Source organism: Pimephales promelas, chromosome 11 (genome assembly GCF_988280905.1).
Source record: "Pimephales promelas chromosome 11, fPimPro1.hap1.1, whole genome shotgun sequence".
NCBI classification, from domain to species: domain Eukaryota; kingdom Metazoa; phylum Chordata; class Actinopteri; order Cypriniformes; family Leuciscidae; genus Pimephales; species Pimephales promelas.
Window position 1 is genome coordinate 12870074 of NC_142779.1, and position 27044 is coordinate 12897117.

General features: G+C 37.8%; 1 protein-coding gene and 1 long non-coding RNA gene across 3 annotated transcripts; one reads left to right on the forward strand and one right to left on the reverse strand.

Moving 5' to 3' along the window:
- Positions 1-3103: 3103 nt before the first annotated feature.
- Positions 3104-3399, forward strand: LOC148977150 (uncharacterized). Its single transcript, XR_016145520.1, has 2 exons — positions 3104-3244; positions 3281-3399. It is a non-coding gene; the product is annotated as an uncharacterized LOC148977150 (long non-coding RNA).
- A 1133-nt stretch (positions 3400-4532) lies between these two features.
- rgs17 (regulator of G protein signaling 17) lies at positions 4533-25826 on the reverse strand. Of its 2 annotated transcripts, XM_039672940.2 has the most exons (6): positions 25553-25826; positions 23376-23604; positions 10639-10769; positions 7554-7628; positions 7020-7251; positions 4533-6472 (listed from the first exon to the last, which is right to left on the reverse strand). In XM_039672940.2, exons 2-6 carry the CDS (start codon positions 23376-23378, stop codon positions 6287-6289), a joined length of 627 nt encoding a protein of 208 aa, XP_039528874.1. In that variant the 5' UTR covers positions 23379-23604; positions 25553-25826; the 3' UTR covers positions 4533-6286. The 2 variants fall into 2 exon arrangements, with proteins under 2 accessions (XP_039528874.1, XP_039528873.1); XM_039672939.2 differs by lacking the exons at positions 23376-23604; positions 25553-25826 and adding an exon at positions 16822-16891.
- Positions 25827-27044: the final 1218 nt, after the last annotated feature.

Below are 27044 nucleotides of genomic sequence, written 5' to 3' on the forward strand. Positions count from 1 at the left end.
ATATGAAGTAATTCAGTATAGCGCTGTGCAGAGTCAATTGTAGTCAGGCTGTATTATCATGAAAGCGGTTGGAATGTAATTGTGAACTAATCGTGAAGACAAAACAAGTGAGCATGACGAGGTTATAGAAACACAAATTGTTGAACTATGAATTATGATTTTAAAGTCAGGCATCAAATGTTTAATAAAAATGTTACCTGACCTCTTTCCAATTCCATGTGATGTCAAAAAAAAGTATTTAGTGAAAGAAAAAAAAGCTGATGAAGCCTTCCACCTTGCTGCAATATTCATACAGTATATTGAGGGTCACCGCAAGGTCATTTAAATTCACATTACCCTGCATGACCCTTCAAATCAATGGCATTAATGTTATTAATTATGAATGTAAAGATCATATTCCATGTAATCACAATGAAGAATTGTGACTTTTTTTTTCTATAATTACAGCAATCTGTTATACGTTATGTTATTTAGATCACATAATGCAAGCACATGCAGGTAACAGACACTAGAATAAATGAGTATTATTTTTTAAACAGAAAATATATCTTTGCTTGGGCACAAACTGTCAATCTTTTGTTTAAACAAAGAAAACCAACAGAACTAAAGGATGAGAAGTGTAATCGATGGGGTTGAGCTAAAAATTCTATCCTTAAAAAGCGCCGCCAGTTCCCTGTGGCTCCAATCAGAATCAAAACGAGCAAAATGTGTGCAAGCTACATTGTTTTTCAAGGCTCGATCTTCTATCAAGCATATGGAGAGAACAGAACCAAGAGGTAGATATTCTTGTTCTTGAAAAGCTTGTTTAAAGTGCCCAAAGTAGCCCTTCAACCTTTGCAAAAAAGACTGAAGCACCCTTAAAAAAAACAAGAATAGACACTTGCTTTATCTACAAATAATTCAATTACTTCCCTCCTGCCCTGTGTGGCTCCAGTTTGCCATCACTTAACCAAATAAACTTTAGCATGCACAGTATCTTACATTCAGTGTGCAGTTTACGTCAAGTAAACTGTCAACCCCCAGTAGACACAACACAGATTTATTTCAATCTTAAAATGAGTAGCTTTTGGGCAAATGTAAACCACCTGATTTCAGGAAAACATTCCTCAGTCACTAATTATTCCATTATGACAATTAAGATATTTGCATAGGCAATATGGGATTAGCCCTTTAATAGTATGTCTCCTGAATTCTTTATGAGTGTATATCATAATTATGTTGAACAAGCAAACAAACAAAAAAATGCTACTCTTCTTCATAAACCCTCAGTATACCAGCATACATCTCAGTTACAGTATTAGGCTTCAAGTAGATCAAAATAAACATTTAACATTAACAAATAGATGAGAAAAACTAAGCATAACGAGAGAGGTAGTGGAAAACCAATGAAAACGAGAGACAGTTCGTGCGGATGGCGCTCCTACAATAACATAGCACAGGCTCCACTTCATTTGCTTAGAAAAGGAGCCTTTTGGCAAGAAAGATTATTATTTTTACAAGTCATACCATGCTGATAAAATCATTATCAACAGCTGTTGGCCATCACTGTGACAGCCGTCAAGTGAAAAACTCCTAAACTCTCGAAATCTGATAAAACATTAGCAGCAAAAATAAAGTTGAGACAGAGATAACTACTCTCAAAAATGATGGTTAATTCTAAATGTGACAAATGGGACGTGGCATGTTGTTGAAATGATCTAATAAATCAGTGAAAATGTCACATTTATTCAGATTAATAGGATGATACTTTGAATAATACATTTATCTGGGAAACTTTCTGCTGATCAATAGTTCAATAGATGTTGATAAAAGTTATTTTATTTGACCTTATTTAATGATTCCACCTGCAGAAAAAATATAGTACACAATACTTTACTACGGTAATTTCCTTGCATTTGTCAATATTGAGGACTTTTTACCTTTGAGTGATGCACTTCAAAGGTATGATTAAAATTTAAATCATGATGATGTTCTATTGTGAAAAGATAAAAAATATCCATACATATTCACTCTGTTCCCTGTCCAGTAGTTTCAGTGACCTCTATGGTGTTGGACTTCCCAGATTACTGGCTTGTACGGGTTGAAATAATCATACAGATGCATTACTTTTCATTGACACTTCAGTGCGACTTATTGTCATATCTGATTTCTCCCCTCTCAAAGATAGTAAATGTCCATGTATCATGCAGGGTCTTTTTTATTTATTTATTTATTTATTTTAGAGCAAGACCATTTTGATTTATTGCTCATTTTTTTTAAATGACATGATTTTTCTTGTAAAACAAACAAAAAATTTCAATAGTTTTGTTTTATAAATGTGGGAAATTGTACTCGGTTACCTAACGTAACCTTGGTTCTCTCTAGAAGAGGGAACGAGTATTGCGTAAGCTAGCTTACGCTACAGGTAAAGTCATCTTTTCTCGAGATATGAGGCCAAAAAAATGATCCTTAATTTTGTATTTATCGTCAATGCACTGCAGCAGCTAGCAGACCTAGAGCAGGCTGTCTAGCGTGCTCATTGGCTGCTCCGTGGCAACTGCAGCAGCCTACCACTGAACCTGGCATGACGTCGCAACCTTTACGCGTCACAGCCCACCAGAATGGGTGTGGCTTAGCATATAAAAGCACGGCTCGGAGGCTGCTTCACTGGTTTTCATCAACTGGGAGTCCCGGGGAACAACAGGGGTAAACAGGCACATGTATATAAGCACCCTATGGAAATGCAGAGCAGCGTTATTAGTGCAGCTCAACCAGGAGAGCTTAGTCACGTGATATTAGCCTGCGCGCTGCAGACGTGGGCATAACATACACATTATTGGACTGACAAAAGTTTAACCCGCAAGGCAGGAACTTCTAGGTTATAAAACCTTACAAATGTAGACGAAGAGGCCCAGCCTGCCGCCATACAGATGTCATGAATAGAAATTCCACTGGACCACGCCCACGATGAGGCCATGCCTCTAGTGGAATGTGCCCTGATGCCTAGAGGGCATTGCATGCTTTTTGACGCGTAAGCAGTTGCAATAGCGTCCACTATCCATCTGCACAGGCTCTGTTTCGAGGCGGCGAGACCATTGGTGCACCCACCAAACGAAAGGAGGTGGAGCGCGCAATATAAACCCTCAATGCACCGACGGGGCAGAGGAGGTTAATATTGCTTTCGCTATCGGATTCAGAGTCGATAGAGAAATGACCTGCGCTCTGAAGGGAGTGCCAATCACCTTCGGGACATAGCCATGCCTTGGTTTGAGGATGACTCATGAGTCATCCTCAAACCAAGACACGCAGTTTGACCCAAACTCGAGACAGAATTTATATTGAATTTTATACTCCATGGTTATAGTAAAGAAACGTTAGTCATAAAAACAGATAAAACAGACACCCCTCGTTGTGTTTATGCTTCTTTTTAAAATTATATTAAATAAAGATAACTATATAAAAAATTGCATCTAAACGTATGAAAGTTTCGTCGGGAGGACAGTAAATTTTGAAGACTCTGACATAATCCCGATTTCCTCGGTTTTCCACCGCTTTAATCTCCCCAACCGGAAACTGACGAGCATCCTTGCGTCAAATGCGGAACTTATGCGCGCATATAGCCCATTCCCAGAAAAGAAATTGACTGAATGGGCGTTAATGAGCTCTTGGTACAGTTGACCGTGAGACCCAAACTTTCCAGGTGACTGAGGAGCACAGTTCTGTGAGATAAGAGTTCCATCTCTGATTGTGCTAGAATCAGCCAATCATCCAAATAGTTAATAATTCGCATGCCCTGATTTCTCAAAGGCTTTGTGAATGTACGTATGAGATGGCAAGGACAGGGCGAAAGGGAGGACGGTGTGTTGATATACCGGACCATCGAAGGCGAATCCTTCAGGGTATAATCTGCCCTGTGACGAGGTATAAGCTGGATATGAAAGATGATAATCTACGCATCTTGCAGATCGAGAGAGATAAACCAGTCCGTCGGGCAAATTTGTGAAAGGATTTGTCTGGTCGTGAGCATTTTGAATGGTCTCCTCATGAGAGCTTAGTTCAAGTGTCTAAGGTCTTGGAGCTCCATCCTTCTTAGGTACGCAAAAAATAACGGCTGAAAGAAGCCTGACTCACTCAGAGGAGGTACTGTTTCTATGGCCCGTCTGCACAGCAGTTTGGCTAAGCCACACCCATTCTGGCGGGCGCGATGCGGCCTCATAGAGCGTGACGTCACACCAGGCTCAGTGGTAGGCTGCTGCAGAGACAGTCTGCTAGGCACTGCGTTGACAATAAATACAAAATGAAGGATAATTTTTTGGCTTCATACCTCGAGAAAAAAAAATGTACGGGACTGTACCCGTAGCATAAGCTAGCTTCCGCAATACGAGAGAACCTCTCGTAAGAGAACCAAGCTTCCCATGATGGTTCGCTGCTTCAGTAAGTAAACTACTAGGTAACACCTATTTGGTTCGTAAAACAACATAAATGAAGGACCTACTCACATTGGCTGATGCTCAAACACACAAATACTTGAAGAAGGATATCTATGCACTCAGTAAAGTGACAAAGGTCTTCATTTTAATGTGGTAAACCTGCAGAGTGAATGGCACTTAACTCTCAGAGCACCAATAAGAAAACCCAACAACAACACACTTGATCATGATTTACTTGACAAACGTTCGTTCATTCATTGGCACAAGAGTTCAGGGTAAGTGACACTATGAGGTTGGGTATGGTGACCAAAAAAAATGTCGGTTTAAATGCAATTCACTCTTGAATTACTCTGCTAAAAAGTGAGAGAGTGGTTTAACACACCGGCATTTTAAATATGGTGTTCACATGCACTGGCTGCTGCGATTGCAACAGCACATAAATGTCTAGAAAATTGAACAGCAACATTCAAGTTTGAATCCAACAACACAGAGCTGAAAAGCTGTCGTTCTTGAGGGACACGCGTCTAAACCTCTAAAGAAAAGAAAAACATCTTTATAGTATCGTCTTCGACATGATGCTTCCCGCAGAGGTTCACATCATATCTGGGTTGAGTATTGCAATGTGTACATGACACAACAGAAGAAACGCATGCTGGAAAAAAGTATTATAAAAAAGACTGACTTGTTTTCGTTTCCGATAACCTGCAGTTTTCCGAGCTGTGAAAATGACCGAGACCGCTCCAAGTTTTAAGTCGCAAAACAAACATTTGGACTCGGAGGCAGAGAACAATTTCCCTGATCGATCCGACTCCGTCGCACCACCTCATCGAGCGGGTCTCGGCGAGCACAGTTATTTTAAATAGACCTAGTGTAATTCTCAAAAACAAGGCATAGTGTTCACTACACTTTTGTTTAATAAAATACATTTCTTTAATGTGTAAGACAATTCGAAGCTCTTTTAAGAACGTCCAGAACGTTGGTGTGTGATTTTCAAGCAATTCTCAGTCAATCCAGCGAAGTTTACAGCCCATGATATACAGTACCTGTGCTTCTCTCTGTTAGTAATGGACTGGGAGGGGCTAGGAGGACTCGCACAAAAAAAACGGTGTCATCACCAGCATCAGCAGCTTTTGTGCCCTTACTCAGTGTCGAGGCATTGTGATTTTTGCAGAGAGAAAGAAATCTTCATGATTAATTTAGCTGCCCAATCACAACACTAGCTAGCCCTTATATTTCCCAGTTAAAGAACTGTCGACACGCAAAGAAAGATTTTGGACGGCAAGATGGCGATTACGCTTCCCAGCTTCTCTTTTACAAAACAATTGGCACAGCTAATTTTCCCTTCGCTTACGAGAATGTTCTCTCCCCGCGACAGCATAAACAACTTTTTTTTTTTTTTTTTTCAAAAAGACCGGGGCTTGAATGTCAAACTGGAGTAAATTCCATAACCTTGTATCATGCAAAGGTTTTCTAGCTCAACATCTACCGCTTATCCGTTTGTTTTTTGATTTTCTTAAAAAAAATAGCATTATTCAGCTGTCCTCAGACATGTGAGGCGTAAAAGATGGAAAGGATTAAGTAGAAAGAACATGAGAGAAAGAGAGAGAACAGGTGAGGTAAACAGGAAAATAGGTGAATGAAAAAGACAAGTAAGTTGAGAGTAGGAAGTGTGGGTCTGTCGGTTTTCCTACATGTTTTTTTTTTTTTGTGTGTGTCACAGTTGCCTGAGCAGCTCATATTGGCACTTAAACAGAACTCAACTTCAGGGTCACTAGTGGATGCTCAGAATTGCTTAACTACTCACTCTTGAAATAAACATCACACCTTTTGAAAGTGGCACCTTGGGGCTTTTTTGTCTCAAATGTTCTTGCTGAAACCTAGGTGTCTAAGCAAGCCCTCTTGCTGTTAAGGAGATCCCTGTAAACAGATGAGTTGAGAAATCGGGGGAAGGAGTCTCTGTGCATGAGGGTGTAGATCTGTAGCTGGGCCTCCTCATACATCGAATTGCTGGGTTCTGCCAGGCTTTGGTTGATGCCTTCCCTCACCCGTGAATCCAAGCTGACCTGCCGACCGAGGGAAAAAAAAAAAAAAAAAAAAAAAACTTAGCACAATGCACCCAAGAAAAACATATATGTGAACAGATGATGTGCTCTTCTTCTGACTCAAGTTGTACTGTACATAGAAAAAAATATACCCTTATATACTCATGAATACTATTTTTTAATTGACAGATGACAAAGAAAAAAATATTAGAATAGAATTTATATGCAATTTTTATATGAATGAAAAATCATTATTTTTAAGCTTTGTGTGACATATTGTACTGCAAAAATATTATACATTCAGATTCCAGATTTTTTTAAATGTAGGAGAGAAAATAAATTGGTAAAAAACACATGTAATGAGCTCAGCAAACAGATGTGATGTTGTCGAGCTACATGCTCTTCATTAGACTCAGGTTGAACATAGAACAAACACCCATAACAAAATTAGCTGCCTGGAGGCGTTGCAAATATGGCCACTGAGTGAACAGACTTTCCTTGAAAGGAATTTTGATGCATTGCAGCCACAGACAGCATTGTTTATTTTTGATGCACCCCATAATCTAACCTCTTTTGGTGAAAGAATGGAGACGTAGTCTTCATAAATGATCCTGGCCTTTTCATCGATAACAGATGGGTTGGTTTCTTTCTTCAGCTCCTCACAGGAGATCCAGAACATCAGGTTTTCTTCGCTGTACTCAGACCGTAAAAAATTCCGGAAAACATCCCTCCCCTCTGGAGAGCGCATCATCATCTCAAAGCTCCGTGACCAGGCAATCACCTCATCCAGTGTGGGACACCTTAAAATTTGAAACAATGAAAAAAAGCAGGAACTACCCATAGAAAATAAACTATTTCAGGTGTCAGTAAATAAAATCCATGTAAATGGTATTGAAGGATTGGTTAGAAATTCAATTGCCCCAAAAAGTACTTGCTTTGTGAGATTTTTAGATGATTTCCCAAATTTTTCTATTCCGTTAACAAGGTTCCATTTTAATGTAGCTTAATTTAACAGGATGTTGAAGAGGTTTCAACAAAAGCACTATAAAAAAGAACCAAACATCGTGTCCTTAAACAATAATAAAGGTTTCTAACAACTCACTGTTCCTCTGTTGCTTCTATGCTATCCATCTTTGTACATGTTTGCCTCTCTGAACGTTCCCTTCTGTCTTCATTCCTAGGGTGAGGAGAGAAGTGTTAGACAGGGCAAAGTCTCTGTGGCATTTGAAACATTTGTTGATCGTCAATGCAAGGTTATAAAGTTATGGTACAACTAGATTTTGGAGCCATTCAGGTGTTTAAAGGGTCATATACACTGTGTAAAACAAATATAATAATAATAATAATAATAATAATAATAAAATCCGGTCATTTTTAACAGAAAAAAACTGGCAGCTGAGGATGCCTGAATAATTCTATAAAATTTGAGCAACCTGTAAATTTCAACAATTTAAAACTGTAATTTACACAAAAACAAACAGGTCAACCTTTTTCTGCTGATTTATCAAGGCCATGCTGCTACTAAAACCTGTTTGTACTTTTAACATACTGACATCAATGATAATTATACAGGTGGTAATGACAAAACCATGTAAAATATTATAAAATATAAAATATTAATAAATAGAAATACACTTAGTCATGCACACAAATACAAAACACCATCATGGTAACACACATGACATTAAAATAATGCAATGAACATTAAAGCTGCAGTTCGAAACTTTTGGCGCTCTAGCGGTTAATAAACAGAACTGCACTAATCTTGTGGAAGAACATTGTAGCCGGAGTTACTTCTCTCTGTTTATGTCTATTACAAGTCACACAAGTACTTGGCTACTCCGCAGTGGTTTGACCTGAATCAGTCAAAAATAGTCATAATATAAACAATTATTTTAGGTGTGATTTAAGATAAGACAAAAACACGGTTTGAAAAAATGGATTCATGATGTACTCGATTATTATTTACATTTTGAACACAAAAAAAGTTATGAACTGCAGCTTTAAGAGTCAAATCCATCAAAACAATGTTAAAGTCTAGAGCCATTTATATGTAGAACAATAATTATGATATTATAAAGACAATACACTAAAATATAATGAGAAGGAAATTTAGAAATTAATAATATATATATTAAAGAAATAAATAACTATAATTTAAAATTAAATAATAATAATAATAAACTGTTGATTTTTTTACTGTTCATTTATTTTATTTTTATATTTTTAGAGGACCCCAAAGCACCCCCTTCTGGCACACAATTTGAGATGAACAGTACAAATCTAAGCATATTCTGAGTAATAACATCTCCTCTAGTCCAATAACAGCATTTACTAAAACTAAGCTACAAATTACAGGTGAACATTCTCTGCGTTTCTCAATCCAAGTCTCTGTAGAGCAAGTATAATTGGGTTTGTTAGCCATGGGGTTCGACAAGCTGACAAGACGCTAAATATATAACATACTACACAGCTGTTTTGCATGTGATGTGGGACAGAAATAGCCGTTTACTGAGCAGATAATAAGAGTGTGTGTGGGGGGGTGGATGTGGAAACCCGAGGTTACAGAGTAGGGTGCCTCTTCAATGTTTGCTTTATTTCATGCAATATTTGTATTCATTCATGTTATTTTTAGTCCCCCTGCAAGCTGTGCTATGGCCTTTTCAATCTTTCTTTGTTTTTTCACAAGCTTATTTAACTCTTTAAGGAAGACTGACTTGATATTATGTGTTTCTAAATATATGAGCATGCTTAAAAGTGCCCTCAGTAATTATCAAAAAAATGCACCATGTAAATTTGCAAACTGAGACAAAGCTTCTTCCTCATAGGCTATGCTAACCATCAACAATGCCAACACAAAACAAATAAATTAATTTTTAAACTTTCCTTTTATGCAGTACCTTTTGCAATCAGTAATGTTAGAAATGTAATGTTAGCTTCCTGTGTGCATGAGTTCTTTGCTTATTGCTCCTAATAACATTAAGCATGTCACACATATAAGTCATGTGTCCAGTCTATTCTCTGTTGTCCGCAACGACCTAAAACTTGGACTTTTTGTAATCTTTTGTAATCTTAAAATCATGCAGTTATTGCGAGCCATTGCAATATGCATATCGCAGTACATTTGCAATATTCCGATATATCATGCAGCCCTAATGATAATAATAAATACAAAAATTCTTGAGCAACAAATCAGGATATTAGAATGATTTCTGAAGGATCATGTGACACTGAAGACTGGAATAATAACTGCTGAAAATTCAGCTTTGTCATTAAAGGAATTAATTACATTTTAAAATATATTAAAATAGAAAACAGCAATTTCAATTTGTAATAATATTTCACAATATTACTGTTTTTAATGTATTTTTGAACAAATAAATGCAGAATTGATGATGAGCATAACAGACTTTTCAAAAACCTTATTGGCCCCAAACTTCTAAACCTTTGTACCTGAGGCAGGTGATGGTGATGAAATACGATTTTGGACAAATTAAAAATAAAAAAAAATTGTTTAAAATAGAGATCATGATTCTCCTGCGATTCTGTACAAAAAAAATAAAAAATCCATGAATGAATGATTTAATGACACTCATAAAGACTTCACTTATTTCATTACTGGATGAATCAGCATTTTTGAACGGATCTATTTAATTAATGATTCAATGACAAATACATTTTTTTTAACAGTCACTTGTCGCCACCTACAGGTACAATGACGTAATTGAAACAATCTTTATTCGAAGCTTCAAGACTCAAGTTCCTTTCAAAAGGTGATTTACTCTATTTTGATTGGATAAAAGTTTATAATTTGGTTATAAAAACTGTCTACAGTACCAAGTACTTGCGTGATAATCTTAATTATTATAACAGAGATATAATGAAAAGATTGTTTGTATGAAACCGTTTCATATCTGTACATTACAACAGCTCTCTCCGGCTCAGTGGCAGCGCCAACGCAGATTTGACTGTTCCACTGTGATCGTACTTGTCAAAGGTTTAATAGACTTAGCCCGAATCATTGTCATTTAGGAATAAAAAAGCATGGGTGTTTGAATTGAGATTACGATCTTTTAGCAATTAATTGCGCAGCTCTATATAAAACTAATTTCTAAGCAAATATCTACATACAGTACAATTACAATCTTTTTACTGACAGAAAAACATAACGAAAAGATGTGGCATACCAGAGGCATTTGCAGCATCCACACCAGCAAAGACAGCAGGTGTTGGGCCTCGGGTGACCAGGCGCCTGTGGGGGTCCTTCAATACGTCCCTGCTGCCTTTTCCTCATTTCAACTCCACTCACACTCTGAGGCTGTGGACAGACACATCTGATTAGAAACAAAGCACTGGAAGCTTGGGAACTGTGTTAGCTGAAGTATCTTGTTAACTACAGATGCTTCTAAATCTAAAGTAACCTTGAAAGGCATGATTAATTGTTTGGAGTTTCTAGGAGAGAGATTTATGGTAGGGTTATGGTAGCTTTTCCGATGCAAGCGATCATAAAGATGCTCAGAATCTGGGCATTTTGGACTATATCCTACTCTACTGTCGGAGGCTTATTCAATTCAAATCCATGTGAGAGTGTCTGTAAAGATTGAACAAAAGAGAGGCAGACAAAGTAAAGAAATACCCTCTTAAGAATACACATTCATTCCTCTGGCAAGATGCTAAATTAGTTTGAGCTGTGAGAGAGAGAGAGAGAGATGCAGTCACTCCCCCACCCCTGAACACAAACAGGCTGTAGTAGTGTGGGATCTCACATGTTCAACTTCTGACACAAGTGTAAATGCAACGGATTTCCTTTTAGGAAGTAAACGGTTATAAAAATGCAATGGCTGTCACTTCCTGTTTCTTAAATACACTAAATAAAAGCATATTCCCTCCCTGCTTTAGCTCCATTGCGCTTAAAGAAGTGTAAAGAAAATAGTCCAACGCCGTGGTACAATGAGCACAGTTGGGGCCCTTAAGAGACCAGCAAGAAAAATGTAGCGTAGCTGGAAGAAAACAAAATTCGAATTTTGTGGAGAAAGAGCACGATTGCGTACAGAAAAACCACAAGATCTGCTTATTATGCAACACTCTTTGAAGAAAAACAAACACAAACCTAGGCATTTATTCGAAACAGTAGCTAAATTAACGAAAAATAAAACAAACACTGGATGAACAGCACAGCAGTAATGACTTTATGAACTTCTTTACTTACAAGATTGTTAAGAGAAAAAAATTATGACTATGCTACAGTATCGCATCAGACAGTGCGTTGTAGTCTCCCTGAGGAAAAATTCCATTCATTCATTCCTATAGGGGAGGAAGAATTGTCTAAACCCGTTAAATCGTCTAAAACTGTATGTTATACCCTATACCGACTAACGTTTCAAAGAGCTGCTTCCAGAGGTCATAGATCCTCTTATTGCTATCATTAATTCATTTTTGTCACTGATATATACCAAAAACCTCTTTAAAAAAAAACAACACAATTTTATCCAAAAGAATTAGTGAATTACAGGCCGATCTCGAATCTACCTTTTCTATCAAAATTACTAGGAAAGGCAGTATCCTTACAACTGTGTTCCTTTTTAGAAAGAAATGGTCTCTGCAAAGATTTCCAGTAAGGATTTAGACAGTACCATAGTACTGAGACTGCTCTCGTTAGAGTTACAAATGATTTGCCCTTGTCATCCGATCGTGGTTGTATCTCTCTATAAGTGTTCCTCGATCTTAGTGCTGCATTTGATACCATCGGCCACAATATTCTTCTAAATAGACTTAAAAAATATGTTGGCATTAGTGGAATTACTTTAGCATGGTTCAAATAATACTTATCTGACTGTTATCATTATCAGTTTGTAGTAAATGAAGAGATGTCCTATTTGATCACAAGTTCAGTATGGCGTACCACAAGGCTCAGTACTAGCACCATTGCAGTTTACTCTGTACATGCTACTCTTGGGAGTTGGGAGATATCATTACAAAGCATGGCATTAGTTTTCACTGTTATGCTGATGATACTCAGCTCTATATTTCTTTGCACCCTGATGAAATGCACCAATTCACAAAATTAACTGAATGCATAGCTGATACAAAAAATTAGGATGACTACTAATTTCCTTCTAATTAACTCTGAAAAAGCAGATATTCTAATTATTGGCCAAAAAACTTCTTCACTTACTAACCTAGAATACTGTCTAACAATTGATGGCTGCTCTGTCAAGTCTTCGTCGTCAGTTAGAAACCTGGGTGTGCTTCTTGATACCAATCTTTCATTTGAAAGTCCCGTTTCTAACATCTGTAAAACCGCATACTTCCATCTTAAAAATATGTCTAAATTACAACATATGCTTTCAATGAAAAATTCAGAACAGTTAGTTAATGCATTCATGACCGCAAGGCTAGATTATTGTAATGCTCTACTGGGTGGTTGCCCTGCACACTTAATAAACAAACTATAGCTGGCTCAAAACACAGCAGCTTGAGTTCTTACCAGAACCAGGAAGCATGACCATATTAGCCCGTTTCTGTCAACACTGCATTGGCTCCCTCTTAAACATTGTATACATTTTAAAATATTGCTTACTACATACAAAGCACTAAATGGTTTAGCTCCCCTGTATACTTGAACGAGCTCTCAACGCATTATAGTCTGTCATGTCTATTGCGATCTCAAAATTCTGTCCAATTGAAAATACCTAGAATATCAAAAATCAACTGCTGGCAGTAGATCACTTTCCCATTTAGCACCTAAACTTTGGAACAGTCTCCCTAACATTGTCCGGGAAGCAGACACACTCTTGTTAGTTTAAATCTAGACTAAAAACCTGTCATTCACATAGAACATTATAGATTTCCATTATTCAAATCAGTTAAATGATTCCTAGGCTGTATAGATTAGGTCAGCCGGAACTGGGGACACTTTCTACAACACCCGATGTACTCGTTACATCATAAGAAGAATGGCATCTAAGCTAATGTTAGTCTTTCCATTTATTCCGAGGTTTACTGAAGTCAGCCGGATCTGGGCCATTTCCAGATCAGATGGTCAACCTGCGTCTGGATACGACCACAATGCATCTCTCATCAGCCCTGTGAAGGCCTCATGGACTAGCCTGGCTCCGCCCTCCTATGTACTTCCGCTCAATTTTAATTTTCCTTCTGGGATTGTAGTGTATTAGTTTGTTTTCTCCAGTCAATTTTTTACCAGTCCAATCAGCGAATAGAGGGAGTGGCTGAGAACGATGACGTTGGTGTCGTGTGCTAGTTTGAGTGGTTTGAGTCGTCATACGTCTCGACCAAACGTCAGCGATTGGTTATGGCAGATCCAGAGTGACTCTGGGCAGATCCAATAGCTTTAAACTTCAACAGAGTACCCGCCTACAAGGAAGTTAACGCTTGTCAAAGGAGTGAGGCCAGACTCTTTGTACAAATGAAATGTACAAGAGCCTGGTGGGACCAGGCTACTCATGGATACCCTTAATAAACTCATATCCATGACCTCCAACCAGATGGAACTGGATAAATGTTGTGAATGTTCTGATCCAATCTGACTTATGACCTGTAATGTTGCCTGAATCATAATCATATACCGTTCGTTCGTTGGCCAGAGAGGAGAACTGAGCCTGGTTTCTCCCAAGATTTTTTCTCCATTCTGTTACCTGATGGGAGTTTTGGTTCCTTGCCACTGTTGCCTTGGCTTTTTGCTTGCTTGATTGGGGACTTTAAATATTCAACATTTTTGCTGCATTTGCATTACTTCAGGTAGACAATGACCCAATTTCCCAACTTCTAGAAACAAACTTGTATTATTTTCATGTTATCACGGTGAAGCTGCTTTGATACAATATTTACAATACAGTATTGTAAAAAGCTCTATATAAATGAAGGTGACTTGACTTGGCCTAAAAGATGTATTCTACCAAGTAAAACTAAGTAAATAGATAAGATACATTGTCAAGGAAAAATGTAACTAAACACGTATTTGGTCTGTATTCCTGGAAAAAAGAAAACTATACATTTTAAACGTGTGATTATTGTCAACATTAGGAGCTCACTATTACATGTCATGTACCTTTGATTTTAAAATTCTCATTTTGATTTTATAATGTCTTTAATTCACTTGGCTCCATATAAAAATATATGCAATCTGTGCTAATCACAATTTTTACCAGTAAATAGACAATAAGGGAGTAGACGTGAAATAAAATGGTTTTCAATAAATTCTTCCATGGTGGGTTCCCAATATCACTGGCTTGTTAAAAACAACATCAGAGCACAGATCGTGTCCACAAACATTTTAACGGCATGGGTTTCCAAGAAGCCCTCTATCAGGAGAGGAAATAAGCAAGTGTTTTTCTCAGAGCTCTGCTCTATTCTAACTGTGATCCATCAATGTACCATTAACATGTCATTGAAACACATGGCTGACTATTCTGTTTGACAGGTAGATAGAAGCACCTTACCTGCATAAAAATGAACAATGTGAATCAAAAGATATATTTTGTCATATGTGATTCTGATCACTGATAAATAAACAAAAAAAAATTGTTACTATAATTTTACTACCATCGTGTTGCCTTGGCAACTAACTGAAATACTAAACTGAAGTACTAAAATGACTAAAACTGAAATAAAACTAAACTAAAGCTATTCATCTAAACTGAACAGAAGAAGCGCCAACATGGATCTGGGAATCTGAAGGATCTGGAGAGATTGTGTATGGAGGAATGGTTTCTGATCTCTTGTCAGTTGTTTTCCAAACTCATCAGGCATTATAGGAGAAGACTTAGAGCTGTTATCTTGGAAAAAATAAGTATTTAATAAAAGGGGGCAAATAATTGTTCCCAAGTTAACGCGTTTTGGAGTAAAACATCTATTTCATAATGTGATTTCCCCCCACTTTTTAATTTTTAATTATTTTATTTATTCATAATTTGTTATCACTAATTTTTAAAACAAAATATCAAAAGGATTAATAATGCAGATTTACTTTTTTACAGACATCATTGATCATATTTACCAAGGGGGCAAATAATTCTGACCAGCACTGTATCAATTTGCTTTCTCATGTCACATGCTTTAAATATGCAACTTTGTTTGAAATCTAATGCATAAAAATGACCAGCTGGATATAAACTAATGCAAACGGATGGTAACAATTGTGACATTAAACATTTAGGTCAGACTCAGACATGTACTTTTGTCACACTGTTTAAACTACTTGAGGTACTACTAATGCTAGCATTAATGCACTCCTAAATTTTCAGGCTTAAGAGCACATGGGCTCCATTACAAAGTAATCGTTAAGCCTGGTATACTCCTTGGGTGTAGAAAGAAAGCCGTGTTCAGTCCATCTAAAGCAGGTGTACACGCAATAAACTTTGGGCTTCAGGTTTGAAGATCAGAAAGAGTTAAGTCAAAACGGTTTCAAAAGCCATAAGGCTGAATACATGATGGCAGACATTTCATTTTAGGCTGAACTCTCCCTTTTACCCCAGCACTGTACTTCAGTTGTTTTTTGGCCTGTATGGAAAAATAGTAAATGGACTGCATTTATATAGCGTTTTCACAGACCCATTGGCCACCAAAGCACTTTACATATTGCCTCACATTCGGACTTGCTTCATTACTCTATTCAATGAATCACTTTATGCTCTACAAGTTGTTTGCGTGCATCACAACAAATGTAAAAAACTTGAGAATACACTTACTGGAATCCCTGGTAAACATGATGACCCACACTATGACCTCATCAAATTTGTTGATTTTAGCACAAACCTTATTAGAAAGGGATCTTTTGCCAGGAACAAACACCATATCACATCACCTAGATATCTGATCCAAATATTTAGGAACAGTCTGGCCACTGCACAAGCTGGAGGTCTGGGATGATATATATATATATATATATATATATATATATATATATTTCCCTGTATGGTATTGGTAAATATCCTATAACCACAGGGCATTTGGTTGGCTAACTTTCTGTTGCAAAGATTGAAAAGCATTGCTGTGTGAAAAAGGACAAAAAACACATAACAACCTGTTTTGATGGACAAAAACAGCTATATTACATATAATTTGCTCTCTCAAATAAACACAAAAAGCACACTGCATCTGAAAGTAAACATTTTGTTCCAATCTGCAATTAGTATTAGTAGTACATTTATTTAGGTTAATAGTACTGTACTGTCTTACATAGCAGAAACATTAACTCAACATACATATTGTAGATTTTGTTTGTGAATCTCTAAATCCACTTTAATATCATTATAAGTTAATATTTTACAATTTTAGAATTTCTAAAACATTTCTAAGAAATGTTTTAGGTAAATTATAGTTAAACAGATCACTTGAAACAGAAACCTTACCTCTAAATTCATCCTTTCACTTAAACCGTGTTGTGATAAACAGCCCTTCTACATGGTGATGAAAACTCAGTGTGTCAGGGATATAATGTGAACAGTGAACACCCTTTGAGAGTTTACCATAAAGGAGCCATATAAACCAAATATGCAAAACATAACTATCGGTTATTCAGTGACAGGCAATGGAAAACATGCACCCTGATGCAAAACACACTGAGGAGTCCCTTTGTTCACATCTAGATCACTAACAAACAATTCTGCTCAATATGTAAAAGAGTAAGTTGCGTATTGAGGAAAAAGCTATTATACAACCAGACTCTAAATACAACCAGACTCAGTTTGATTTCATAGGAAATCATATATTCAATTTATTACATGGCAAGCTAAAATAAACTAACTAAAAACTAATATCAGTGTATCAGCTTATATTTCGCTATTTTTAGATTATTGGCTAATAAATCTGCCAATAACTGTCTTGACTGTTTAGCAGGTGCTTTAGCTCTACCTTGTGATTTTTTTGGTGAATTTTGATATTCTGTCAAGATTGTTTATTTAATACAAGTTTATGTGTGAGCATCTCCATGGCTTTAAAAGGATAGGCTTTACATATTTAAAAGACAAACAAACAAAAAAAAACTTTACACTTTTTAAACAAGATATGGCTACAACTGAAACAAAACAACAACATTAATCTGACTGGGATATACAGTGGGACCAAAACCTATTTAGTCAGCCAATGATTGTGCAAGTTCTCCTACTTAGAATAATGAAAGAGGTCTGTAATTTTCATCATAGGTACACTTCAACTATGAGAGACAAAATGAGAAAAAAAAGAAAAAAAAATCCAGGAAATCACATTGTAGGAATTTTAAAGAATTTATTTGTAAATGATGGTGGAAAATAAGTATTTGGTCACCCACAAACCAGCAAGATTTCTGGCTCTCACAGACCTGTAACTTCTTCTTTAAGAAGCTCTTCTGTCCTCCACTCATTACCTGTATTATTGGCACTTGTTTGAACCCCTTATCTGTATAAAAGGCACCTGTCCAGAGCCTCAAACAGTCACACTCCAAACTCAACCATGGCCAAGACCAAAGAGCTGTCGAAGGACACCAGGAAGAAAATTGTAGACCTGTAGCACCAGGCTGGGAAGAGTAAATCTACAATAGGCAAGCAGGCTGGTGTGAAGAAAAAAAAAACTGTGGGAGCAACTGTAAATGGAAGACATACAAGACCATTGATAATCTCCCTTGATCTGGGGCTCCACGCAAGGTCTCATCCCATAGAGTCAAAATGATCAAGAGAACGGTGAGCAAAAATCCCAGAACTACACGGAGGGACCTGCAGGCTACTATCAGTAACACACTACGCCGAGAGGGACTCAAATCCTGCAGTGCCAGACACGTCCCCCTGCTTAAGCCAGTACATGTCCAGGCCTGTCTTAAGTTTGCCAGAGAGCATATGGATGATCCAGAAGAGGATTGGGAGAATATCATGTGGTCAGATGAAACCAAAATAGAACTTTTTGGTAAAAACTCAACTCGTCGTGTTTGGAAGAAGAAGAATGCAGAGTTGCATCCCAAGAACACCATACCTACTGTGAATCATGGGGGAGGAAACATCATGCTTTGGGGCTGTTTTTTTTTGCAAAGGGGAAAGGAAAACCGGTCCGTGTGTAGGGAAGAATGAACGGGGCCATGTATCATGACATTTTAAGCCAAAACCTCCTTCCATCAGTGAGAGCCTTGAAGATGGCTGGATATTCCAGAATGACAATGAACCCAAACACTCCACCCGGGCAACAAAGGAGTGGCTCCGTAAAAAGCATTTTTTTAAGGTCCTGGAGTGGCCTAGCCAGTCTCCAGACCTCAACCCCATAGAAAATTTGTGGAGTTCATGTTGTCCAGCGACAGCACCGAAACATCACTGCTCTAGAGGAGATCTGCATGGAGGAATGGGCCAAAATACCAGCTACACTGTGTGCAAACCTGGTGAAGACTTACAGGAAACGTTTGACCTCTGTCATTGCCAAGTATTGAGTTGAACTTTTGTTATTGACCAAATACTTATTTTTCCACCATAATTTACAAATAAATTCTTTAAAAATCCTACAATGTGATTTCCTGGATTTTTTTTTAGTTGTCTCTCATAGTTAAAGTGTACCTACGATGAAAATTACAGACCTCTCTCATTATTCCAAGTAGGAGAACTTGCACAATCAGTGGCTGACTAAATACTTTTTGGCCCCACTATAATTCATCTTCAGATATTTAACTAAAAGAATAAGTAACTATATCGGCCAATATGGTAAATTTTTTACACATCGGTATCGTTCCGATGTCAGAATAGGGCCGATGTGAACAGGCCGATAATCATTCCTGTGTATGTAGAATGTTTGTTTTTGCACGAACACATACAAGCGCAAGTCCTGTCAGTTTAAATATCAACCGCAAGAAGACTGGAATTTGCGCACTGTTTTCGGTCAGCCTTACTAATGCGTATTTTTTGTCCCGCCAAAGCCTTATTTGACCGGTGAGTGATGTAGATGACTGACTGCTGTGCTTGTTAATGAGAGAACAAGCAGAGAGAGTGAATGCCCCGGTCACCGCTTGCCACACATTCAGATGAAAACTTTAACATATATTGTAAGCTTTTTGTGTATATTGCCTACTTGTAAGCTTGTTCAGAAATGGTGACAAAAATGTAACAAAAATTAAACTTAAAAAATAACTTCTTTTTCATTAAACATCATTTAAAAAACAATTATTTGATTTTTATGAGATGCAATATTTTTTAAAAATGCCCATCCCTAATTACGGCAAGAGACACTGCTTGATGGCATCCAAAGCAGGACCAATGTTAAGGCAGACTTAAAGTCCCCGTGAACCGGAAGTTGCAAACGATTTTTCTCCAGTGCTGTGACGTATTTCCAAGTGAAACGGAATATTGAACAGAGGGCAGGGTTTTACTCTAGCGCTCCTCCTCTCCATCTCTCGCTCATAGCAAACTAACGGTTTGAGGGGAGTGCTTAAGTGTTTCCCCACCCAAGTTGTGAAACCTACGTCATCAGAAAAAGAAACCGTTCCAGACCGGAAGTTACTTTTCAGATTTTGATTAAAGATTACTAAAGGTAAAACATTTTTTAAATATATTTTTACTTGCACGGATTAATTGTTCACCACAAGACTAGTAATATGCGCTAACAAAGTAAATAGGTTCAATTTTGATTTCACTGGGACTTTAACTCTTCTAGCACATGTTTTAAAGGAGCTGTATGCAAGACATTTATTTCAATTAAAGGGATAGTTCACCCAAAAATGAAAATCAAGTCATTACTCACCCCCATGCTGTACCAACCCCGTAAGACATTCGTTCATCTTCGAAACACAAATGAAGATATTTTTGATTAAATTTGAGAGCTTTATCACTACCACATAGGCACCCTAAGGGATTGAAACTTGACGGCCCAGAAAGTCATTGAAGAAAATGTTTAAATATTCCATGTGACTACAGTGGCTCAACTTTAAGTTTATCAAGTGACGAGAACACTTTTTGTGCGAAAAAACAACAAAAATAACGACTTTATTTGACTATTCCTTTACTTCCTTCTGGGCCTGAGACGAGAGTTCGAGATTTCCACGACGCATGCGCGAGAACTGAACAAGAAGTAGTAGAAAAATAACGTAGTTCTCGCGCATGCATCATGTGGATTTGGGATTTGTACAGCCCCAGCACACGAAACAAGCATTTTTCTCAATTCCTGGTAAGAGAGGTATGGGAAAGTTGCCCTCGGCATTGTGGCGGCACCTTTGACGTACCCTCCACCGGCCAATAGGGCAATCTGTGCACGAAAGCACCAAAGTGACTGAAGGACTGCCGTAAAGCATACGATGTGTATGATGTCATTGACATTTTAAAAGACTTTTTTTCACCCAGTATTGTGTAATTTCTTTGCATCTCCTTTCGAATACAACATTCAAATTACTAGACAAAAATTATATCCTAAAAAAATGTATTTTGAGGGGTTTAGCTCCATAGACCTCCATTCATTCTGCACTCGTCCTATGAGCGCCCTCATATGGACCCAGATTGAAACAGCAACTAGGGATGCACCGATCCACATTTTTTCACTTCCGATCCGATCCCGATACCTGACTTTGGATATCGGCCGATACCGATACTTTTCCGATACCAGACCTGTGTTTGCTTTAACATTATTTATCATTATTGTTGATTTTATATGATGCTGAAATAAACACCTCTCTACAAGCAAGGATGATACGTACGTATGTAGCCTATGTCATTATATATATATATATATATATATATATATATAATAGATATATTAAACAATAGATAGACAATTAAACAAAGATATACGCATTATACAGGCCTACACAGTGCTTTAATTTCAGGAAGGTCTACTAACATTATTCAGGTATATCGTCTAAAAAGAATTATAATAAAGTAATCAAAAGTAAAATAGCACTGCAAAGTTTATCATAGATAGATTTATGCTTATTAAAGCTGAAGTTATTCATTCAAGAGCTGTGAGTTATTTTCTCTTTGCCTTTTGTTGTTTGATTCGCAGTAATGTCGCAATCGTCACATTTATACTGCTGCCCCTTTAAGAACTAGTGCGGATTTCATAGTCTACTGATGCACCATATTTTCTCCCAACTATTTCCATAAACCGTTTATGTCTAAAATGAACGTAGTTAAGTGATAATCTCCAAGCCGGTCGTTTTGACATTTTTGTGCAGGCTACATTTGATCGTTTAGACGCGCATATGAAGCCCAAAGTATAATTTGCTTGTCTGTTTCGGAGCGCGCGCCGCCCTCTTGCGCAACTTTTGTGCTTTTAATAGCTCTTTTTATTATTAAAAGCGTCCCGCAATTTAGCAACAGCAGAGACGGCATTTTACAACAATTACCGATCGTGCTGATTCTGTCTTAAAGTTTGAGTTTTACGGAGAAATGACGATGGGAAGGAAGTTGGCTACACAGAATGCGGCTATTGTTTAATGTTTTTTTTTTTTACCTCAATATATTCTTTAATCTTTGGAAATCAGACTAATATCACAGATCTAAAGTGTAACCAGGCTATGTTTTCTCTGTCGTCACTCATTAAGCAGGGCTGTCGTGTTGTGCGTGCTGTGGCACCGCGTGAGAGATCTCTCTCTCTTTCTCTTCTGGACTGCGAATTGCAAACATGCATCACAGACAAATAGTTTAATTTATACGGCTTTGCAAACATTGCATTTTGCTGTCTTGCTCTGCTGCGGTGTTTCCAGTGTGAAGTATTTCCACCATAGGATTTCCACACAGCAAACATATTGGTAGCTCAATGCTATCCTGCTAGCTGGCTGCAAACTGCGGAATGGATTTCTTGAGCGGGCGTCTGTGTGTCTCATTGAGCCCTATTTTTTACAGTCTATGATTGAGCTGCACCTCCGTTCAGGATATCCATTCCTCAGTTTGCAGCCAGCTAGGCTAGCAGACTAGCAGCCCCGGGGAATCCCTTTTGGAGTCATTTCAGCAGCCAACGTTAAAGCGCATACATGGATCATAAATATCGGATTTCTCCGCAGGTTGGATCGGAAAAATCCGATACGTGAATTACGCTGGTATCGGTCCCGATACCGATACTGGATCGGATCGGCCCCATCCCTAACAGCAACCAATTCAGAACCCGGAAGTTTAAAGAGACAAGAGAGTGGGAGTTATCCCCATATTAGACATTGTCTGGTAGAATATAGAAACAAGTGGCAAGTGGCTAATATCAATGCAATGTAATATGTAATATTGAGAGAGAAAAACTCAACTGCAAATAACAAAATCCAATCACTGTGTGCACCAATGGAGTTTTGCTGGCACCCAATGGGGAAAATCTGTAAATGCACCCAAACAAACTCTTAGCGAAAGCTCATATCAACTTCAACTTTGGAACACAACTTATTTAGATTTATGGCCTTGATTTTCTTGTCGTTTTATAGTTCGACTTGTTTTATAAAATATATATTTTAAATAAAATAATTTTCATAAACTTATACCTATATAACTTTTTGGGGGGATTTACATGTGTACATTTTTAGCAATAATCTGCCAAGGGTCTTCTTTAAAATTATACCAAACTTAAGTCTGAGCTTTTGTCCTCTATGTACATATCTTTTTTTAATCGATGCACAACGGTTAAAATACATCGGTGTGCACTCAGGAATTACATTCCAATGTGCGAATATGCCTCTGCGTGTGAGCATGTTCGGATGCCGCAGTCGTCCCGCCTCTAACCCCGTTCTCCCATTGGAAGTCTTGTGTGCCCTTGTGCACTTCCCCATACACATTCCAGGGCAGCAAGTGATGCATAGCACATGCCATGGCTGGCTGCACAACAGAAGCCTCCTAGAGCCATTACCCACAAAGCCTAGCTCGAGAAACATGTCACACCACACTTCCGATACATGTGATATTCACACCGGGACAAAATTCGCCCACATTTCTCACCACATCATCAATGCATTTGCAATCAATCTAGGAGAGAACCACCTCTAACTTACCATGCAAATTAGCAGCAATCCATCCAAAGATCAGGTAAGAAAATCATGACGGTAATGTCAAACGTTGAGACGGGCAGAGTGCTGGAAAACAAATTGTGGCCTCTTGTATCTTCTCTTATCATGCCTGATGAAGAACGCAGGAGGTGGGTGGAGGTAGGTTTCAAACACCTGGTATTTGCAGGCACACCCTTTCCTTGAGTCAGGGGCTAAATGATCCAGGATAAGACATCTGAGAAAAAGATCAAAACACAAAGAAAGCATCAGAACTGCTTTAAACTTGGCCTATAAAATAAACTATAAATGGGAATAAATTATCACAAACTGATAACAAATGATATTATTCAAATTTGTAAATCTTTTAGATTACACTCAAAGAAAGATTTTTCTTAATATCTAATTCTCCTTTAATTAGTATTTGATGTGAAATATTACTGCTAGTACTAATAAATAAATAATGAAAAGAACCTTAAAGTCTACTTTTTAAATGGATGTTACACATCTTATCGTAATTCATATGCGTTTCATTTATTTAATCGACCCTTGACCCTAGCTTAATCATGCTGGACCTTCTGATGAAAATGACAGAGGTGTGCAGGTAACGCCTCCCCTTAAATGTCGCTTCGTTCATCCACCTCCACTTCCACCCTCCAAATCCAACCTTTTTTTATTGTCGATAATCTGTTTCACTCCGACGTATGTCACAATATGAAAAAAAAAGATCTCTCACTATTCTATTTCATTGCAACTTTACATGAATTACTGCATGTGTTGATAAATCAAATCAGTAATTTAAATGTTTTAAAGTACTAAGTAACCTTCCTTTCATTAAACTAGATAAGTTAACTGGTTATTGAGTAAATTCGTCTTTAGTGGGGAATATAATATATGACATTGCATTGTGGAAAGCAAAGACTGCTTTATTCAGTGAAATTGTTCCCATAAAATCCATAAGTTAACTATGCATTTCAAGATGTACTGTATAGTCTCCCATTACTATTTGACACAATAACCATCAAACCTTCAAACTACTAAGATACATTTACAATTTAGGTCATGTTTTTTAACCAGACATTGTGGAAAAATAAAAACAAGTAAATACTTCTGCAAGGAAATAAACTGCAGTACCCAATGAATCTTAAATTAGCCTATCAATTACAGCAAATTGAAATGCAATGAACCTGACTATATCAGTAATAGAAGAAAATAATCACAAGAATAATAAAGTATAGGCTCATTTACCGACTCATTTTCTGTACATTTTAACTGTCCAAAACAAGTAAAACAATGTTGCAGTTACAATATGTACATTTCATTGCATACATCTTTTTTGACACCCAAAATGTTCCCCATATTAGACAGCATGTTTCATACAACCAACTGCATATTAAAACCAGAAGCGCAATTGAATGGGAGGAACTTCAGAACATGTATGATGATGAATGGTCGAGCAATCAGCCCTCCTCCGGAAGGAAACTCTTAATATCACGTAGGCTGTCATCAATAACTGAACGCAAACAAAATAATTACTTGCAAGACCCATAAATAAAAACAAGCTCAGAACTTCCATCTTATTTTACTTACGGTCAACCGTGAGGAAATTGTCGGCTACCATAATCGTACGAAAAGTCACAGTTTAACGTCTGATATATAACAAAATAATACAAGCCTCCGACCGTGATAATAGACGACTGTCATCCCGCAATTCGCCTTCATTCCCCGTTGCAGTGGAATCAAAAAACGGATCTGTGGCAAAACCTAGAGCCTAAAGGATCCTACCTTCCAGCATTTTTAGGTATCGTTGAAACACCAACGATCGTTTGAACGCCCATATAAAGCCCCCAAACGCTTTCGAGCGTTACAAATGCTGCTGGAACGTTCCAACCTCTCGAATAATGTCCAAAAATGCTGTCTGGGTAGGCATCACGCTAGGTTTTGCGACACAGCCAGCATCTTTACTAAAGTCATCGCAGGTAAAAAAGCCCAAACTATTTCTATTATAAAACAGCGCAGTGCAATTGAAAGTAACCGCTGTTTTAGACAAATGAAGTGTAGCTTCCACTTTATTACATTTTCGCAGTGGCTCTTTGATTTTCTAAGCGCAAGGAGGCAACGGCTAGCGCGTTAGCTGGCGAGCTAGCGGTACCACCGAGACCGTTAAAGAGCATATGTCGCCTTACCCCTTTTGTTCTAGATGTCAGTCTTCTAAAAGGGTGTCGTTACACGTGTTTATGCGGATATCGGGGGTATCGCGCGTTGAGGTTGCATGCTGCCGTTTTATCTCCATCAGCGGTGTTTTCCGTCCATCCGCCCAACTTCAGCACCGAGCGAGCCAGTGGAGACGCCCTGCGCATGCGCGACGGAGCTGTCAGCTCACGGAGCGCGAGCTGCGGACAGGGTGCAGAAGCAGAGGTGCAATGAAAGGCTGAGATTCTGCTCACAATAACTGACTGGTTGCACTATAAATAAATATACATGCACGCACAACACAGTAGTATACGTAAACAAGCTCTATGACTTACTATAAAACATTGTCAAAAACAAAGTCTTAGTTGTAAAAAGAGAAATTCTCCAATTGCGACGGCGACTATGCATTTGGTTTGCTAATGGTTTCCTTGAAAATAATATTACAACTTTAATGTTGAATAGAAGATATACAACATTAATAAAATACAACTAAAGAGATGTGTGTGTGTGTGTGTGTGTGTGTGTGTGTGTGTGTGTGTGTATATATATATATATATATATATATATACTGTTATATATACTGTTATATACAGTATATACTGTTACCATCATCAACTTTTAAATATAAATGTTCTTCTGTCTGTATAATAAAGTACATAACAAAAAAAAGCTTGTAGGGTAATTAAGACTGTAACATTGACTTACCTGTCGAGGAGAAAGCAGGACTTCAGCGTCTCTTTTGAACTCTTTCTCCTCTATCCACCTGAAAAAAGCTATCCCTTATTGGACTTTTCTGGCAACGAGGATTTGCAATGCAGCCTTTTAAACTTTCTGGTCGTGAAGAGCCTCTCACTGTCACGTCACGCTGGCTCTGAGCGAAAATGCGTTGTGGAAACGCGTTGGCCTAGTATGTCCCTCTCTGCTATTATAGTTTTTCAAGATGGCGGAACTACATGGAAGCCTCCGTGGACTTACCCATCCATGTATATAAAAATAAATTCTTCCTTTACGAGGATGAGCCATATAATTGGCAGAGATATTTGTACACCATTGAGGACATATTTATGAATAAAAATATTTATTTTAAATATTAAATTACACAAAAAGTTACACATAGTCCCACTATGCTCATGTTGAGGTTGATGTACGTTTTTCCTAAGAAAATTCCCACTCCTCCATGAGAGATATGAGACCAGTGCGTCTCACAGGTGTCGCTCATCGGTAATCCCGCCACCGGCCTCACGCTGTTCTCCCTCAGCCTCATAATGCTCGCCACAGTAAACACAATGAATGGCGACTGTAGAACGCAAAAGCCGAATCCCGGACATTTTGGGCGATCTCGAAACACATTTTCGGGCAGACTCATCACGGAGACTCACTAGTAGCCTAGACTTGTTTAACTACTGCACTCTGTTACTGATAGGCGTGGCCTCCTTGGGCAGTGAAGGAAGTGCATTCTGGGAGTTGTTGTCTTTCATCCACATA